General features: G+C 38.5%; 1 protein-coding gene across 2 annotated transcripts; it reads right to left on the bottom strand.

Moving 5' to 3' along the window:
- Positions 1-1066: 1066 nt before the first annotated feature.
- On the bottom strand, positions 1067-17340 carry LOC143878422 (ARM repeat superfamily protein). Of its 2 annotated transcripts, none has more exons than XM_077380716.1 (8): positions 17222-17340; positions 15476-16425; positions 10465-10659; positions 10264-10366; positions 8638-9326; positions 7092-7805; positions 4753-4918; positions 1067-1342 (listed from the first exon to the last, which is right to left on the bottom strand). In XM_077380716.1, the coding sequence occupies exons 2-8, from the start codon at positions 16124-16126 to the stop codon at positions 1329-1331; spliced, it is 2532 nt and encodes an 843-aa protein (XP_077236831.1). In that variant the 5' UTR covers positions 16127-16425; positions 17222-17340; the 3' UTR covers positions 1067-1328. The 2 variants fall into 2 exon arrangements, with proteins under 2 accessions (XP_077236831.1, XP_077236832.1); XM_077380717.1 differs by lacking the exon at positions 17222-17340 and adding an exon at positions 17107-17217.
- Positions 17341-19453: the final 2113 nt, after the last annotated feature.

The following is a 19453-nucleotide window of genomic DNA, read 5'->3' as shown; positions in this document are numbered from 1 at the left end:
GCTTTGTTGAGTTGAGTTGAGAATTTAAATTGAAGTCGATTGACTTGCCTCTAAACAGGAAAAAATTACTTTGGGTGTTTCCCGCATCGCACGGCGTGTTTGTGATTCGTCACTTCAATGGTTTTACTAGATGCAAAGGTGCATAATTGATCGAAATGAACATCATGAGCTGTCCCATGATAAAAACAAGTTGTTGCTGATACCTCCTCTGTTTCTTCTTCCATGACCGGAACTTGGAGTACAATAAAAAAGAACGTTGTATGAATAGAACATACACCAGATCAATTTGTTAGTCCAAGTAAAACCGTTTCAGGATTATATGATGAACTGAGTTTGAGCTGACTCATTAAGTACCTAATCAATACTCCAAAAGCCCAAGAGCTGATGGAACATGTTAGGCTAGGCCCTTAAAACCTGTCCCATACCAGGCTACACGCCTACACCCCCCTAGTCCCATAGCTAGGTCGGCCCCACTTAGGACCATAAAATTCAACCCCACCTCCTAGGCCTAGGGGTGCAACTCAATTGGGTTGAGGCCGACCCGACCCGAGAAACCCAATTTTCCAATCCGAACCTGACCCGATTTCCAACCCGACGAGGTTCAAACCGACCCAAGGAACCCATTCTCCAACCCGACCCAACCCGAGTTTTTAAGCCTAAAAAAAATCATAAAAATTATAAAAAATGCCGGGTTTCACTCGGGTCAGGTTGCCAAACCCTCAACCCGAACCCAACCCGAGTTGGGAAAAGCCAACCCGAACCCGACACAAACTAACCCGACCTTCGGGTTGAACCCGACCCGAGTTGCACCCCTACGCTAGGCCCTTTAAACATACCCCATACCAATGGTCCCCATATCCCTAGCAGGCCCCCATTTAGGACCGTAAGACAATCTGATGGGGAGGCTCATCACCTCCCAGTGTGCATTCATCTGAATGTTCTGTACATGTTCCTGAGGCGAAGCAAGAGGCTCACTTAATGATTTTAATAAAGGATACAATAGGCTTCTGCAGCAATTACAACATTTAATTATTCAGAGAAGAACTTCTCATTAAAGAGGGGGCAGTGGAAGGTAAACAGTTCAAAGAAAATTTAAAAAAAAATAACAGTACAAGATTCCCGAATGAACATCATTCGCGATGGAACATTGAAAAGGACGCATTTTATAGGAATCACTAACAAGTCAGAGAATTGGATCCGTATCGAGCATTTCTTGTAATAAACAAAAGATTAAAACGATTTTAAATCTGAATTCCTACTTTGCTCTGCACACCAGCCTCTTGGTGTTGAATGGATCCCATGTTTCTGCTTCTCCTGATTTGCTGTGGTTAGGAGCATTTTCCTACAAAACGGAAAAGAAGATGCATCAATAGGGAGGTTAAAAGTCAAATTTTTGCTTCTTTTATGGGTGAGGTTTAAATGATCCACAACTCAGGAGTCAGTAAAAATTCAACTGCACTGTAAGAGCATTTTCATAGCAAAAAAAAAAATCTCATCAGTAGGGAGGTTAAAAGGTCAGTTTTTGCGTCTTTTATAGGTATGGTTATATCAAATGATCCACAACTCAAGAGTCAGTAAAAATGCAGCTGCAGTATAAGAGCATTTTCCTACAAACAAACAAACAAATCACAGCTGTAGCCTGGGTTGTTCACACAAGTTGCCACGTACACTGCAATTGGCAGTTCCATGTAATGAAAAGGGGCGCATTTATCATTCCCCAAAACACATGATAGGAGCATTTTCCTAAAAAAACCCAAAAACATTCTCAGCATTAGGGAAGTTAAAGTTCAAGTTTTTGCTTCTTTAATGGGTGTGGCTTTATCAAATGATCCATAACCCACTCAGTAAACATTCAACTGCATGAGTGAAAAACAGACAACATGGGCATGTATCACATGGTCTATCAATCAACTAAGATTCATCAGCCAATGTCATGGGAGAATGGCATCTCAATGGCACAAAGCAGGTTATCCCTGCAGATACGTCCACCATTCTTTTTGTTAGAGTATGTTTGGCTAGGATGTGTTGGGGGGGTATTTTCTTTGGAAAAAACTTCTACTTAAGAAAATGGTTTACAACTCGCCTATGCATCAGTGGTTGCCAGTCAAGCGTTCACAACGGGGATGACGATCTCCATCCATTCAATCGTCTTTTGATCCGAGGAAAATTCATTTTCAAAGAGTAAAAAATCAGGATTTTTTTTTTATTGTTGCCAAACATGATCACAAGGTCTATTATTTTTTTGGAAAATGATCCAAAGAGAGACATTTGTTTTTGGATCGTCCAAAATAGCCGCTCTAATGTTGCTGTGTCCCCAGAGAATGGTTATATATATATATATATATATATATATATATATATATATATAGAGAGAGAGAGAGAGAGAATAGTGTTCCTGCGCAGCTGCTCAGATAGCTTATCTGAGCAGCTACTTCAAAAACTCATGTGGCCCACATTTTTGGGGTGATCCAAAGCATTCATTTGACAGGCCCTTCCATGGATAGGGTGTGTACAAAAAATCAGCCTTATAGAATCATCCTAACCCAATCAAAGGTGGAGGGGAAAATGGACAGACACTGTTTCTGACCATTTTTTCCTTCCACAAATGGCAGGGTTAGGATGATCCTAAAGGGCTGATTTTTGGTACGCACCCTATCCATGGAAGGGCCTTCCAAATGAATGCTTTGGATCACCCCAAAAATGTGGGGCCACATGAGTTTTTGAAGCAGCTGCTCAGATAAGCTATCTGAGCAGCTGCTTATTTGAGCAGCGCAGGAACTCTCCTCTCTCTCTCTCTCTCTCTCTCTCTCTCTCTCTCTCTCTCTCTCTCTCTCTTTATATATATATATATATATATATATATATATATATATATATATATATATATATATATATTGTTTATATATACTGTTTCTGACCATTTTTTCCCTCCACAAATGGCAGGGATAGGATGATCCTAAAGGGCTCATTTTTGGTACACACCCTATCCATGGAAGGGTCTTCCAAATGAATGCTTTGGATCACCCCAAAAATGTGGGGCCACATGAGTTTTTGAAGCAGCTGCTCAGATAAGCATATCTGAGCAGCTGCGCAGGAACACTATTCTCTCTCTCACACACACACACACAAATGGATGGGTTAGGATGATTCTATGGAGCTGATTTTTGGTACACACGCCATCTATGTAAGGGCCTTTCAAATGAATGCGTTTGATCATCCTAACAAAGTGGGCCCACATGTGATTGGGCACTCGAGCGTACCATAAGCTTGGTACGCTCGAGCATACAATCGTTTTCCTATATATATATATATATATATATATATATATATATATAATTTAACAAAATAGTAGGGTAAGGGTTATTCTTGTCAAGAAAAAAACAGTTGGTAATTTGATCTTGAACGCGTAGCTCAACATAGAGGGCTGTTAGGGGCCCTCCCTGACATGGGTGTGTCTTCCTAGGAGATTTCTATTTTTTTCTTTTTTTTAAATGATGAATGCATGTATTTATTGTGTAGTATTTTAAATACGATTTCAAATCTCAACTTCTGCATGTTGTATCATCATTTCAGGTTTTCGTATAGAAACTTCTAATGCACCATTTGTGTACGGAAGTTGCATGCATGTACAACTCGTATATGGACATATTAGCAAATCAGTGTTTAAAAAACTCGTAATTGGACAAGAACCTGCCCAGGATAAAACAGAGTTCAAAAGGCAACTTTTTAATTGACTTGAGTCTCAAAAGAGGTGCTAATCAATAAGCAGCCAAAACATCAATTGAAGAAACTTACTAACAGATATATAATAAAAAGAAAAAAAATAGAGTGAGAGAGAGAACAAAGAAAGGATGTCATTCATTATAATTAGTGATAAAGAACCAGCAATAGGTAGAATTGGCCCATGTTTATGATAGAAAAGCATGTAATTTAAGGAGCACAACATCTAAAAGGAACTATAAGCTTAAAAGGTATCATCCATCATAGTTGTGATAAAGAACGACTAAACGGTAGGTTCAGTTCATGTTTCTTATGAACATCAAATTTTTGACAAAATTAGAGGGGAAGGAGTAATAAAACCAGCAGTTGTCTGAGTCCCAGAAATTCTCCTGTTGGGCTAGAGAAAGATTAATTCCAAATTTCCAATTACTGATGTAATCATTTTTTCACAGGTGGGTAGTTTTAAAGTTTATCATTTTCATAAAAGGGGGCAGGTCATTCCAGCCTCCTGTTTTGGTACTTGTCAGCTCCTGTAGTTATTACAAATAATTGGATAGTACATTTCAGGAGCCAATGAAAAAAGTTCGAAAGTAGAAAGCTACCAAAATCAAGGGGGGTGGCATCGAAAGGAGAGTTTATGTAAAGTTTTTCATTCTATGATTCAAGACGATTATGGATCAAGGTCAAAACATTTAAAAGTACCTCTAATTAGATGACAACTTGTGTGCAGCATTTAGAACATGGTCAAGAACTAAAGCAAGTTTTCAAGCTTAAATTGCAGAAAGAGGGACAGGGTATGTGTAAACTGATATTTTGAAGTTTTCAGGTAGCCAATAAGGATCTTTTTGGTTCTTAGAAAAACGGAGTTACCCCTTTTAACTCCATCAGAGTCCATATCCAGTCAAGTCGACTAAGCAATTTTTTTTACTTTGACAAAGTTTTTAAACAATTGTTTCTTAAGCTGGGAGAAAGGAGAGTCAAGATGTAATTTGCACATAGAAAATTTAGGTTTAAGTATCCAAGTGGCCTCACCCCAGACTTGGCGCAACTTTAGTGCAAGTTGCATAATAGATCTCCTGTCTGATGGATGAGAGAAATCCATGGCTGATGCTTCCTGGATTGCTGACATGAACTCCCTCCTATCTTTTGCAGACAGAACAAAATAATTCGGTTCGCAAGTAGCGCTCAAGTCCACCACCTAAATTTATGAAGAATGGAAAAAGAATCACAGTTACCTCTGTATATCATTTACCAAAGATAAACTTGTGACATCATTTGCCGCGTGAAGAAATAGAAAAGAAAAAAACTCATTTTATTAGCTTACAGCAATAGAAGGCACAAAGAAAGCTGTATGCAGGTTACTATAGTCCAAGTACATTACTGCTCATACGAGTTTATAACAATATCAATTATACAGTACAAGAGTACCACATCTACCTGTGGCTAGACTGAATATGTAACATATAGGTGAACATGAACTGGCCAAGGTTTCAAGCTTGGGTTTTGGTATGTGTTTCGATCATGGCAGAAATGAAAATATGTCGGCCTCAGGTAGAAATTTTGATATCATGAAAACTCATGAAAACATATGCAAATAATCAACATTTAAAATGAACCTTCAAGGTGCTAGAATATGCACAAATAATACAAACTTAAAAAGCACCCATAGTGATTTAACAACATCGAACACCTAGTGATAATTCATTACATACCAAATGTCACATGTAATTCATAAAAACATTTATGCTTAAGAGATGCACCACATTTCACATGCAATTCATATAAGGGAAGTGATATAGAGGCCCCTTTTGATTACTTGGGACACCCAGCAGCAGTGTATCAATGACTGCAGAGGGGCTGATGTACTTCATGTCAGAAGGATTCAATGGGGTTGATTGCCATGTACACTGCTGCTGGGTGTCCCAGGTAATCAAAAGGGGCGGATATATCACTTCCCTTCATATAAATATAATTATGTAACACATACAGGAATAATATACCAGTAATATACTTACGGTTTTGTTTTCAGTAGGCATTCTGATTACGGTATGTGTTTCGGTGGAGATAAAAACGGAAACATTGCTGTCGTTTCGTGTCGATTTCGGCAAAAATTAAAAATCATGGACCAGGCATGAACCAAGAAATGAAAGTGCTAGGGCCCTGCCCAACCTAGCCCCATCCAATCACAAGTTAAGTTTCGGTCAATTAATCTAGTCAGACCTGCCCTCAACACCCCCTATACACACGCAGATGTCACTAGGAACAGAGGAACAGACTGAGTACCCATGAAGGATTAAAACTTCCCTATTGGGTGTTGTGCTAGCCCAGGAGAAAACACGGTTAATGCAGAGTGATTCACTTAGATGAGTTGCTACGGTTTTATTTTTTATGGGAAAAAATACAGAAACTGGAGAAACCTGATAAATAAATGGAAGCAAAAAAAAAAAAAAAAAAAAAAAACCCTAACATTCCATCAAATACATTCATCCATATGAGATCATACACATGCGCACATACACATGCATACGTAGATATTACACAGACAAGCGCTTGTATGTATGTATGTATGTATATTATGTATGTTATTCACTAGATGAGTTGCTACGGTTTTTTTGTTTTTGTTGGAAAATGAAAAAGGAGAAAGGAAAACTTGCAGAAAACAAGTAAAAAGAAACAGCCAGTCTCATGCATCCATATGAAATCAGACACATGCATTGATGCATATTCACAAGCACTGAAGCACCTAAATGTAAAGTATGAATGTATGTGTATAAGGGTATGTGATCTCAATTTTGGGTCTCCTGAAGAAAATTACTTTCCGAGTGGAGATACACTGAGCAACAGGGATAAGAAGTGATCCATCGTTATTTTTTAAAGAGAGCTGCTAGGAAGATACAGCCAGGTCAAGGATGCCCTTGACAATCCTCTCTATTCTGCCATTTTTCAAGACTACCTTTTTATGACAAAAGTACCCTATGCCCTATCATTTGAAAAAATGACAAATATATCCCTGTTTTGATACACTTGACAAAATTAGGAGTGCCGTTTAGGACCTTGGCCGATGCATGTGACATTGATGTATATGACATTCAGGTAATGCATACATACCAAACTTGTACAAAGTCATGGCAGTCCTTGTGACTTTCACCAATACCCAGGCCAAGTAACATAAGCATTCCAATTCACTAGCTTGAGAAACAAAGTCAGCATGGACATTTCATATCAAACACTCAGTCCTAGAATTTTGTAATCCTCGGAACTCATTCTCAACTTTTATGGTGAAGGATGTGCAAGAATCTACTCTAGACTCAATGATAGACCAGAGGGGGAAAATAATCTTAACTTTCAGCTTAGAGAGTTAAGTTGCTTACCTTACGCAACCAAGGGATTATGGAGTCCATAAACCTTTGGTCTAGCAAGTGTGCTGCCACATTTCTGAGAATTTCACTGATTGTTTCATCGGACAACCTTTCCAGAATGGGTCCAGTTCTATCCATAAGCTCTATCAGAACAAGATCATCCTCAGAGCAGAGAGCCTCAATGAATGCAGACTCATGGTCCCCCACACAAAGAAAATCTCTTATACGCTTCCACGAGTCATTCTTACTTTCAGAAGTTTTTTGGTTGGTGTTAGCATTACAAGCCGAAACATGGAGTTGATCTGCAGCTTTCCTAGAATGGCAGTTTCCTGTCTTTTGAGGACCGCGTCCTAAGCTCTTTTCAACTCCTTTTGCTATTGGATTTCTAATTATATTAAGTGTGGGGTCCTTCCACAGATCTACTCCTCGTTTGACAGAAATGCTTGATCTGCTCTTTGCAGATGAACTTTCCTCCCACAGCTCTCTACTTTTGGCAGACATTGATGCCTGTCTATAATTTGTATCAACTGATGGCCTTGGAGTACAGGTAGACAACCTGGGAGAAGAAGATACACTTTGATTGTTCTTCAAAAGCTTGTAGCTTGCCGTGCTGGGATAGTTTCCACCATGAGTAAGGTCTTGTGATATTTTATCTACTGCATGCTCTAGTCCAAGCACCTTTGACTGCAACATAGAGAGGCTATCCATTGAGCTCCCCATAAATACCTGAAAAGTGCCCAAAGAAAAAGAATGAGTGAGACCCACATGAATATCATTCTGGCAAATCGTAAAGATCAGAACAATATGAATGGCTTTAAAGCATTGAATACAAACAAAGCGAGTAAATTTCTCCCAAGATTTTCTGCTTATATAAGTTCTCCTAAGCATTTGTATCCTTAAAAGTATCAAACATGGATAAGGAGCTCAAAAAACTTCGGAACAGGCTCCAAACACTGATGGTTTGGTGGGCAAATAAATCAGTGCCCATACAGCTAATCTGTCTCATGCAGGAAAATGTTCTTGTGTATTTAGATAAACAACATAGCAATTCAGAACATGGAAGTTCAAAGTATCTAATATTAGAAGCAGCCAGGACACAACATGAAATTTTTTTAATAAGATATAAAGAATAAAAAATAACAAACATTTTACTGATATAAGGATTCAATAACCAGTATGTTGTTCAAGGTCCAGAGTCAACTCCAGATCCTAGTTACAAGATTCAAGCGGGAAATAGATGCAAAAGCAAGAGTTGGTGCAGAAGCAGGAGCACCAACAAAAAACTGTGGAAAATATATTAGAGCCCGAAGCATAAACAACTCAGAAATCCTAAAGCGGGAGGGATGCCCAAGTCGAAGATCCATGCAAATATACTGACCTGTGCAATCATAAGTATGAACTCTTAAGGGGAAGTGATATATTCGCCCCCTTCTTCCACGGGCCACCCTTGTATTTATGACAACTCCTTTTACACAACTAGCGGGTGGCCCAGGGAAGAAAAGAGGGTGAATATATCATTTCCCACTCCTAAACTATCCAATGAAGCTAAACAAAGTACCTTTAAGAGATCCAATAAGTTTGACTGTTTGCTTTCAATTTCCAAGAGTTGCTTTCGGATGGAAGCCAATTCAATGGCAGTCTGCGAACAACACCCATTTAATCCTCGCGAACTCAATTCAGTAACTGTGGAATCTAGACTCTTACGCTCCTGCATCCTTAGAGAACAAATATGAGTGTCAGGATCAACATCTTCAGCAGGGGCACTGTTATTCATTTCCATTGTCTTCACTGAACTGTCGCCCTGAAGACAGTTATGAGCAACCGTCACACGCTTAGTTTCAAAGCTACCACTGACAAGATCCGACATGGAAGAACACTCAGGTTTATCATCCATTGGCATAGAATCATACTCGTTATCTTGATCCTCGGTTGCATCTACAATTCTTCTCCCGAAGGTCTTAGTGACACAACTGCCCTCAGATTCTTCATCGTGGGTACCGGCTAAAGAAACAGAAACGGTCTTCGGAAGGGCTATCTCAATATGCCAATCGTTTGTTTTAGAATACTGGGGATCCTGTACATAATTTGGACATGTTTTCCTTAAAGCTAAAGGAGCCCTTTTCTTTGTTGAGCTGATTGGAATTCCACTTAGAGCAGAGCGGGAACCAACTTTCATGGCAGGGTTATCTTTCCACACGCTGTCCCTATCACTAGTCAGATCAGCATTGTCGTCTCCACCGAAATTTTCTGTTGGAAATTTCAGATATTTAGGTAAAAGAAGACAAGAATACTAGCATTATGAGAAGTACTGACTTATCGAGGAAGAACCATGGAAGAAACTGAAATGCATATAAGAAAATGAAACTAAGCTAGTATAGGCATCTGAATATATCATGCTTGCACAGCATAGTCAGAGCAGAGATGCTGTTTTACTCAAGCATATATAAACTTTAAGTACATGCATAGGCTGCTAAGATATACAGAAATAATTAGAAAAAAACTGCAGGTTTTTACACTTTGAATTTTCGGAGATACGTAACAGTTAACACATTACTTGGTCTATGCCATAAAGGCTAATATAGCTCAGAACAACCAGCCAAAGGGGAAATTCAATAAAAATATAAGCTGCCCAACCATTCAGACCATAGATCAATGACTTCTCAGACGAGTCAACACAGTTTGGTTAGTGCACTGTGCATTTCCCAAAATATTAGGATCTTAAAGACCCTACTTTGGTGCTTTATACATACCTGCCTATTGTTGAAAAACTAATAGATAGACAAGGAATTCAAGTCAGTCAACTTGGGAGTCTGACCTCCCAGGAGTGAGTCCAAACATTGACTGTCCATCATCAACTATATTGGATTGTATAAAATCAGGTAGTTTTTCATCTACTTCGATACCCCAAGAGCATAAACTGAAAGGCTGTTTTCAGATTTAAATTTTATTACCAAAAATTGACCTGAAAACAACCATGACAAGGAAAAAGTGGAGTTAAAATCCAAGTTAGTTTACAGATTGACCAAGTGAAGAACCAACAACCAAATAATAATCAATAATAATACAATACCAGATAGGAAAGTAGAAATTTCAAGCTAATAACAATGATTTTCCACGGAAAAAGAAAACAACGCCATTTTCAGCAGAAAACTTTGTCAATATTTCAAATAACTATCCAACAAACCTTTTGTAGAGGATCCAGCTTCAGAAGCTTCTGGAGAATCAGATCCTGGGAGACTCTTCCAATACTGTATAGCTTGAATAACCGAATCCCTGACCGGTTTCACCTGCAGAAAGAACAGGAACCAGCTAAGAGGATCCTAGGCTTGATCCTTTGTGAAGAATCCTGACCCACGAAAGGTAGAGATCACTGAATAACACTGACCTTATCAAACCGACACGCCTCAAGCGAAAGGATGCAGGACGCCTTGAGAGACCCCAGCAGAGATCCACCACCTGCGGCAATACCTGCCAGTGCCACAGAGGCAGCTTTACGTGTTGTCCAGTCACTGCTTTTGAGGGCTTCTTGGATGCTATTAATGGCTGCCGATAAGGCATGTTCTGTTGAAGCACCTCCTGCCTGTAAGGTTGAGAGAAGCATCGGAAAACCAAATGTATGCAATGAGTTAATGGTTATCAGATATGGCATCAACAAAAGCACATAAGATAGCGGTGCAAACCGGAGGGTTCGCAGTTTATTCCGGAGAATTCTTAGGAGCTTAATGGGTCAATCTTAAAGTATCACGACGGTCCAAAGAGCAGATTAAACATTCGATAAGTTAATCAATTTGAATTAGGGTTTTCACATTCAAGTTAATCTTTTAAGAAAAGTTATCATTGAACTTAAATGTGTCCAAACATGTTTGCAATACAGTCACACACACAGAAAGATAGCAATATATGTCAAGTACTCAATTGGAGTGGTCATAATTCAGGAGAGTCACAGCAGTTTCTATTGACTCTGTAGGGCAAAACGCGGAATGCGGCGGCAAAACGCGGCACATGGACAAGGTAAAAGGGAGTCGATACAGATGCGGGGGAGTTTTAAAACTGTGGAAGAGAGCAGAAGTAGGGGAGATAAAGAGAGGGATACCACCCTGCGGCCAAAGGGGAGACAAACTCCTCTTCTGGCACATTAAAGAGCAATCAGATATCAACATTTTTCTATGAGAAACCCACTTCGGTGGTCAAAAGACTACAATGATTTGCAGTCCCATCAGCTGACACAGTTGGCAACCCATTCGACACATGGGTAGCCAGGTGGGTCTTTAGTATCTGCCAATGGATTTACAGCCTCCCATTTTCTACTAATATGTACCTCTTTAAGGACAAAAGTCCCACTTCACTGGAATAACACAAAAGCTCTGAGAGCTATTACACTTGACTAGTCTAATACATAGCACAGCTTTCCCCAAACCAACAATGGACATGAAAACAATAATATTTCAATCAGGGAAGATTTTGAATTCAATTGAAAATGTGAGCATATGGAAAATTGGAAATTAATAAGTCTTCTAAAGGAAGATTCATGATGCTCCAATTCTTAAGGAAGATTCATGATGCTCCAATTCTTAAAGGATGTTTCTAGTTTCTACATTTCTAGTGAAATTTTTTTTCTCTTTTGCAATGAAGATTAACAATGAGCGGCCCAGTGCACGAGGCTCCTACCATTGCAGGGTCTGGGGAGGGCTAGATGTACGCAGCCTTACCCCTGCTTTGCAGAGAGGCTATTTCCGTGACACGAACCTGTGACCACCAGGTCACAATGGAGTAACCTTGCCGATGCGATGAAGATTAACAATACATATAGTAAATAAATGCTTCATGTTCGAGAATAAAAGTATAGGTGAGGGTATTTTAGTCATTTGTGCATTCTATATAAGTCATTGTATGCACAGATTTCGAAGTTAATGAAAACATATTTCCTCATGTTTTGCCACCTTTCCTCATCTCACTTCTTCACACTAAATATCTATATTTAACATGGTACCAGATCGGGAAGGGAAAGCTAAAGGCCAAGATTTATCATTCTAAAGAGGTATTTCATTCCCTTTCCAATGTATTCTTCTCTTTACCATTACATCTCTTCCTATCTTCGAAATCCCTATTCTTGTCTCTCTTTCTTAATTCTTAATAATCATATTCATTCTTCATTTCAGCTTTAAAACCCTAATTTCTCTCCTTTCTTTCATTCAAAATCTCTTTCTTTAAAATATTGTACGCCTCCATTTCCAACTGCTAGGGTTTCTTCTCTTTCTTTCATCCATTTTCTTTCCACTTATAACAGGCACCTCACTTTTGGCTTAATGGTTTTAAATATCCTATCTACATGATTTCCTTTTGTCATTATTTCCCTGAAATTTTGACCGAAATTCCCATAATTTGACCAAAATTCCGGATATTCGACCGAAATGGTCGGAACCTATGTCACAAATATCTCCGATATTTTCAAAATATAGCGTTTTTATCACGAGATTTTGATAAAACGACAAAATCCGGAACTAATCCCGAGATTTAAAAAATATAGCGATATTTTCATTTTTATCATAAAATATCCCGATAATATCGTGAATTATCTCGATATTTTTATTTTATATTTTTTTTCTTAAATTTAATATTTTTATATATTTTTTAAATAATTTTAATTTTACTATTTACTTCCCGATATAAACCTAAAAAAATTGATAAAAATTAATATATCCAGAGATTTTCCCTTGCCGAGAAATTCCCGAGAACAACATTTGTGACATAGGTCGGAACGACAAAAAAATGGAAAGATATTATTTGCATTTCATTCCATTTCATTAATGTAGAGAACGATATTTGGTAGGAAACTTTAATGTACTGCACAACAAAGTAATCATATCTTATGCATGGGATGTCAGATTGGCATGGGAAAAATATTACCTCGTAACTCTACAAAGAGTTGGCGTCCTTATAGAGGAGATTGGTCATTGTACTTTCCTATAATTCGTTACATTGTACTTATTTATTGACTTTATTGTTTTAGACATGCGCGACAACACATGTCACTAGGTGTTCGATGTGATAGTCATTATGGATGGTTTTCTTGCTTATGTGATGGTTTCTAATTATGAATTTGTGCTTATTCTAGCATTTCCCAAAGTTTCATCTTAAAATTTCATATTTGCATATGATTTTTTTTTTTTTTTGAAAGATTAAAATTTTTTATCATTTGCATATGTTTCCGTTATTTTACAAGATTTTCACCGAAATTTCCACCGAAGCCGAAATGTTACAATTTATGTGCTGATCGAAACCAAAACCAAAATTTAAAACCTTGGGCTTACTTAAGCAATTAAGAAGGTGAGGAGCCTATTAAACACAAAGATAGACCACACCTCACGGCTCACATTAGGTGGATTTTAGCACCCAACTTTAAAAAAAGGTGCATTTTAGCACCCCTTCACGAAAAATAGCCAAACCCCCACAAAAATCAGAAAAAACCTAGCTTCTCCATTTGAATCTCCACAATCCATTTTTCTTCCCAATTTCATACCCCAACACCTCTCCCTTCCCTATTAAATTCACACTCTTACCGAAGATTGTATAGTGGTTGACAGGAGTGCAGTCTCTTGGAGTGGCAAGAAACAAAGAACCGGAGATCCATTGCAAAGCTTACATGGATGCGCATACATTATAGGAGCTAACTCTCTGCTCAGGTTCTCAGATTTTTTTCTGTGACAACCAGAGTGCAACTAAGATGTCTTAGGATCCAGTTTTATATGCAAGAAAGAAACATATGGAAATATAGTTTCACTTCATTCATGAGGAATTTGAGATGGAGGAGATTATTCCATGCGGTATCTAGTGGAGTTTCAATCGCAGACGTGTTCGCGATATGCTTCACTGGATTGTAGCACACATTTGATTAACAAGCTAAATATATTTCAAGGTGTGAAACAACCAGTTACTCCAAAATCGTAAGTTGTTGGAGAAAGTGTCATTAAATCTTTTCTACTTTAACTCTCCCCCTCGCGTGTGGCCCCTCTTTTGGGTTTGGCCATTGCATGTGGATTTTTACTATCGAGGAGGTTTGAAGTTTGAACCAAGGACCTTTGCTCTCATACCATGTGAAACAACCAGTTACTCCAAAAGCTTAAGCTATTGAAGAAGGTGTTATTAAATCTTTTGTACTTGTTAGATGATTACATGGTTTAAAGAGATCAGGGATTGAAGAGAAAAAGAACGAGAGACACTGAAGAGAGAGTTAGAGAGAAGCGTGCGTAAGAGTTAGGGTTCTCTCCACACGAAAATTATTTTATATTATGTGTGTTGTGTGCATTGACCAAAATACCCTTAAGTGCTTGTGTTAACATGTTTAACAGTACTTTAACACAAGGAAACATTCAGCTTGAGGGGGAGAAGAGAACAAGAGTGTATGTAAGGGTATTTTAGTCATTTGTCAGGTATTGTCTATAAATCACTGTATACGCAGATTTCAAAATCAATAAAAACATATTTTCTCCCTCCCATTTTGTCTCCCCTCCTTTTCTCTCTTTTTCTATCACTTCTTCACATTAAATCTCTCTATTTTACACTTTCCTGGTTTAGTAATCCATTGAATGTGCCAAATCGCAGATGCGGAAATGATGACCAAGAGTTAACAAAATAGAACAATCAGGAAAGGAACGAAATTCTAATTCCAGTGTATATAAGTAAATTAGTTATTACTTAACACGATTTAGATTCTAATCAAACTAGAAAGTGCATAGAATGAATGGGGACTGTTCATATTTCCTAAAGTAGCACATAAAAACAATGCTAAAGATAGGAAGAAATACTAAAGGAATCAATATTAGATGTCAGACTATAAGTTCTTAATCACAAAATTGGATTGTAGATTGAAAGGTTCTTCCAGGGTTTTTTTTTACGAAATAACCAAAACCGTATTAAAAAAACAAAAAAAAAGAGAGGACGGAGACGGTGACGATACCGCAAAATCATACCTGAATGTTCCAAGTAAGATATCAAATTATCAATCAATTTTAACAATCCATGGGTTTCTTTTTTGTGTGTGTAGAGCATTCAAACGAGTAAGGCATAATAAAAGAGTTATTTCCAGTATGTTACCTGTCATTAAAGTTAATCTTCCTTCAATTTATAAGATATTACTAAATGTAAGACCACCAACTATCATGTAAATATTTCTATTTTGGAAGTAAATGCTGATTCATGTGTCATTAAATTGTGAATTATCATGGGTTAATAATGTACATTAATTAACCATTAACAACAAATTGTTGGAATCATGTAAACCTGCACCATTAAACAAGTGTGAATCATGAATCAATCTCTGTGGGGAACAAATCAAACAATAGAACTCAGTAAAAATTTGTAGAATTTAACTTCACTTCCTAGCACTAAAAACTGACCTGAATAATGCTTCTAATCAACTCAATGAGTGCTGGTTTTGCCATGAAGTGTTGATTTTTAAGCAACTTTATGATGCGACTCAATATACGTATCAAAATCGCCGTCGGGGGATCATTCGTGTTATCAATGACCTTGGCTAAGCACAATGCTGAACCAATCTGCACCTGCCTATTCTGTTCACCCAAAGCTTCAAAAAGAGCCTTCACTAACACAACAAAGGGTCCACCACTTTCGCCCCCGCAACTGCCTATCTTTGAAGCCAAAACACCTACAGTTTCCACACAAGCATCCCTCACAACAGAATCCGGGTCCTTGAGGCGCTTAACAATGCTACCCACCATCTTTCCAACATGAGGTCCCAGAAGCCCCCCATGACACCTCGCTAACGTACCCATGATCTTTATACATTCCTTCCGAACAGCACTCTTTTGCTCCGAGTCAGTCTCAACAACACATGAAAGGAATGGCACAATCCCTTCCGGAGTTAAACCATCAGCTATTTTCTCTAGCTCCTCTGCCCCAAGCTGGTAAGTATCTCGATCTGCAAGCTTGTTCAGTACAACAACCACTCGATGCTTGAGCTCAAAAACCGCCTGCTGAGGGGTAACTCTGCCGCCCCCTTTCCCCTTTGAATGTGCATATGCCTTCATTTTTTACATACCCCAGAGGACAACAAGAGGTCGCCTATTCATTCAACCCTTTTCTAACAACTATACTAGACTCCAACTTGAATTAAACTGGACTCCAACTTGAATTAATACCCAGAGTCCTGTCCTCCATACATCAACCCAACACTAATATATGCTGTGATCCAAATCTCTTACCAATTAAATCTTTGGCATGCATTGAAGAATAAGTGAGACTTTAGAACAGGCCAAATGACTATATCATACTCATAACCATCATAGATGAAATTTCCAAATCGCTCTCCCATGAGATAACAAAATACCTATAGAGGTCACAACAACAACAACAACAAAAACAACAGCCATCACAGTTAAACACGCTCAATTATCACACAATGAGTTGTGAAGTGCAATTATATTTCAGAATTATTTGCTATGGTTCTTTTCAATACTTCAATCGATAAAGATACGTGAATGAACGCAAAACAAATAAAGTAAAATAATAAACACAGTAAAATGTGGAGTGAAATAGGAAGTATGCTCCATCAAGAAGAGATACCTCCAGAGAAAAAATGTCGAAAGATACTTGAAAATCTGATATAGGAAAAAAAATCCCAAAAATCTTGTGAGAGAATAAAAACATCAGCATACACCTTTTTAAAGATAAATACCAGCAAAAACACCAGCATTTGAAGAAAACTAACAAATCAGAACTTCAGAAGGGTATTATAAAACCCTTTTATAAATACCTTCAAAATAGTTCTACATTACACTCCAAGGAGAAAAAATATGATCAACAAAATGCATCCAACAAGCAAGAAGCGGAAATTTTTTAAAAAAAAATGAATCAACTTAACAAAAAAATCAAAAATAAGAGAGGGAAAACCCTAGAAATCGGAAAATCCCTCGTTTTTTGCTCTCCCTCTCCAAATATATTAAAAAAATCAAAAAATGAAATTTGTGGAAACAGAAACCTAGATCAATTTAATTATAAGATAAATTACCTAAAAATCAAACCATCAAAACAAGCTCATCAGAACACGAGGGGAAAAAAAAAAACTGATCTCAGCACAAGAAAATATAGATAAGAGAAAAAGAAAAATTAGGGATTACGAGAACCTGACGCTCTCTATCTTCTGAAAAAATCACTGAATCGGGAAAATGCAAGACGCGGATAAGGAAAAAAACGTATCGGATTCAAATAAAAGCGAAAGATCCGAAAGAAGAACGAATCTGAGTACGAAATGTTTATAACGAACTTCGAGGAGAACTTACCTACAAAAGCGAGAGAGAGAGAGAGAGAGAGAGAGGGAGAGAGAGAGAGTGCAGAGATTATCCGAGATTTTCCGTGAGGAGCTTTAACTCGCCCCATACTCCATTTTTTTTCGCGCTTTCTACTCTGCATTTCGAATTTCAGAAAGTTGGTGGGGCCTCTTATAGTGTTCCTATTTGACGTTGGATTGGTGACACGTGTAATCGATCCAATCTGTCAGGGTGGGTTTCGAGTTGAAACTCATTTGACTCTGGGTTGAAGGGTTTTACTCTGTGATGGAGCTTTAGTTGAAAGCAACGGTGGAGATTTGGAGATGGGATTATTGACGGACGTTGGCCGTCCAATGGAAACCAAGGCGCTTAGTTTGTCAGAGAACTCGAGTTGAAAGACAGGGTAGGGTCACTTTGAGAAGGGAATGATATATTTGCCCCCTTTTTAACATTGGACAACCCACTGTAGTCTTTTGAGTAGTCATAATTCATAAAAACCCTGGAGGAGTGGAGGGAGCTGTCTCGAGTAAAAAGGGGCGAATATATCACTGACCTAAATTTGAACGGGCATGGGCCGCATGGCCCGCTGTCGCGTGTTACAAACGTGGCAGGTGACAAGCACTTGGTTACCAACCCACTGTGATTGAATGATCTGAGCCTTGATTTTGGGAAATGATATTTCCCCCCCTCTGACGGATAAAATCACCCCCCTTTAATGTTATTCGTTAAGTTTTACATGCAAAGAAAAACGTTGAAGGGGGTGAATTTATCCTCAAGCACTGAACCATTCTCACAGAAACCGTTAAAGGGGGTTTTTTATCCGTTTATGGGGCGGGGGTGAATATCATTTCCCATAATTTTTTGGGAAATGATAAATGCGCCCCTTTCCATTAGTTGGGACATCCAGATGCACGGTGTCCCAAGTAATCAAAAGGGCCCATTTATCATTTTCCCAATTTTTTTGGGGATTTTTTAAAGGGCTGTTGCTATTTTGCAGCCATTAGATCAAATAGGATCTCCGAGTTGTGAGGGGGTAGGCTCTCACTTTCGGACGGGGAATGGCCGATATTGAATCCCCAGTACTAAACGAAAAGCACTTCTAAAACGGGGTCCTGTGTTGAAAATAAATAAACACACCTAATTAATTTGAGCTTCAATTAGACCTGGCAAACAGGTGGGTCGGTCTGGGTTTCACCCAACCCTAGGGGTTCGGGTGGTACAGGCCGGGACACAAATGACCCGGAATCTTACTGTCACTATTTTGTGAACTCCAACCATATGGGATGAGTGGACTCGCAGGTCACTCAGTTTTTTTTTTTGGCTGTTTTTATTCCCATTTCAGTCCAAATGACAAGGATTGTCTCTTACCAAAAAAAAGACTAGGATTATCATACAAATTGGGGAAGCGGAACCTTAGAGGAGAGAGAGGGAGATGGAAGTCTGGAACCCAAATGAATGAGATTAATTCATTTGGGTTTTTACAGACATCCGCGGGTACGGGCCGCGCCGGGTTGGGTCAAATTTCAACGGGTCACTAATTTAGTGACCCGTACCCATAAATTACGGGCAGGCCAGGCCCAAGGGTCTTGGTCACTTTTTGCCGGATCTAGTTTCAATAGCCATGGATTTTGATCATAAAATGAGAAACTAGTGGACGTTTTATTGGCAGTACCATCTTTTAATAAGGGTTTTTTTTTTTCTTTCCCCAGAAGAAGTCGTCTACATTGCTTTATTTGCAAAAACTATCTAGTTTGACGATTTACAAATGGAAATGATTTCACCACAAACATGTTTTGATACATGACGCTCATGTTTCTTGTCTTTTATATTTAAAGAGCTGTAAAAGGGCTTTTACGGTCCCCAAAAAGCACTCACGTGACAGTTAAATGCTAAAAGACAAGATACATGGCGTCATGTATCAAAACATAGTTGTGTTGAGATCATTTCCCTTTACAAATAGGAGAAATTATATAGTGAATGCGCATGTAGATTGGTGTAGGCGGAATGACAGGATTACCGCCCTTGATATCAAGGTGGCAATTGGGAAAAAATTCAGCCCACACGGGCCGTGGGCCAGGCACGGCATGG

The sequence above is a fragment of the Tasmannia lanceolata genome, unplaced genomic scaffold (assembly GCF_043159265.1).
Source record: "Tasmannia lanceolata isolate RefF3 unplaced genomic scaffold, GAP_Taslan_0.1 ptg000006l, whole genome shotgun sequence".
NCBI classification, from domain to species: domain Eukaryota; kingdom Viridiplantae; phylum Streptophyta; class Magnoliopsida; order Canellales; family Winteraceae; genus Tasmannia; species Tasmannia lanceolata.
The sequence above is the reverse complement of the archived record's forward strand: the minus strand, read 5'-3'. Positions and strand labels throughout refer to the sequence as shown.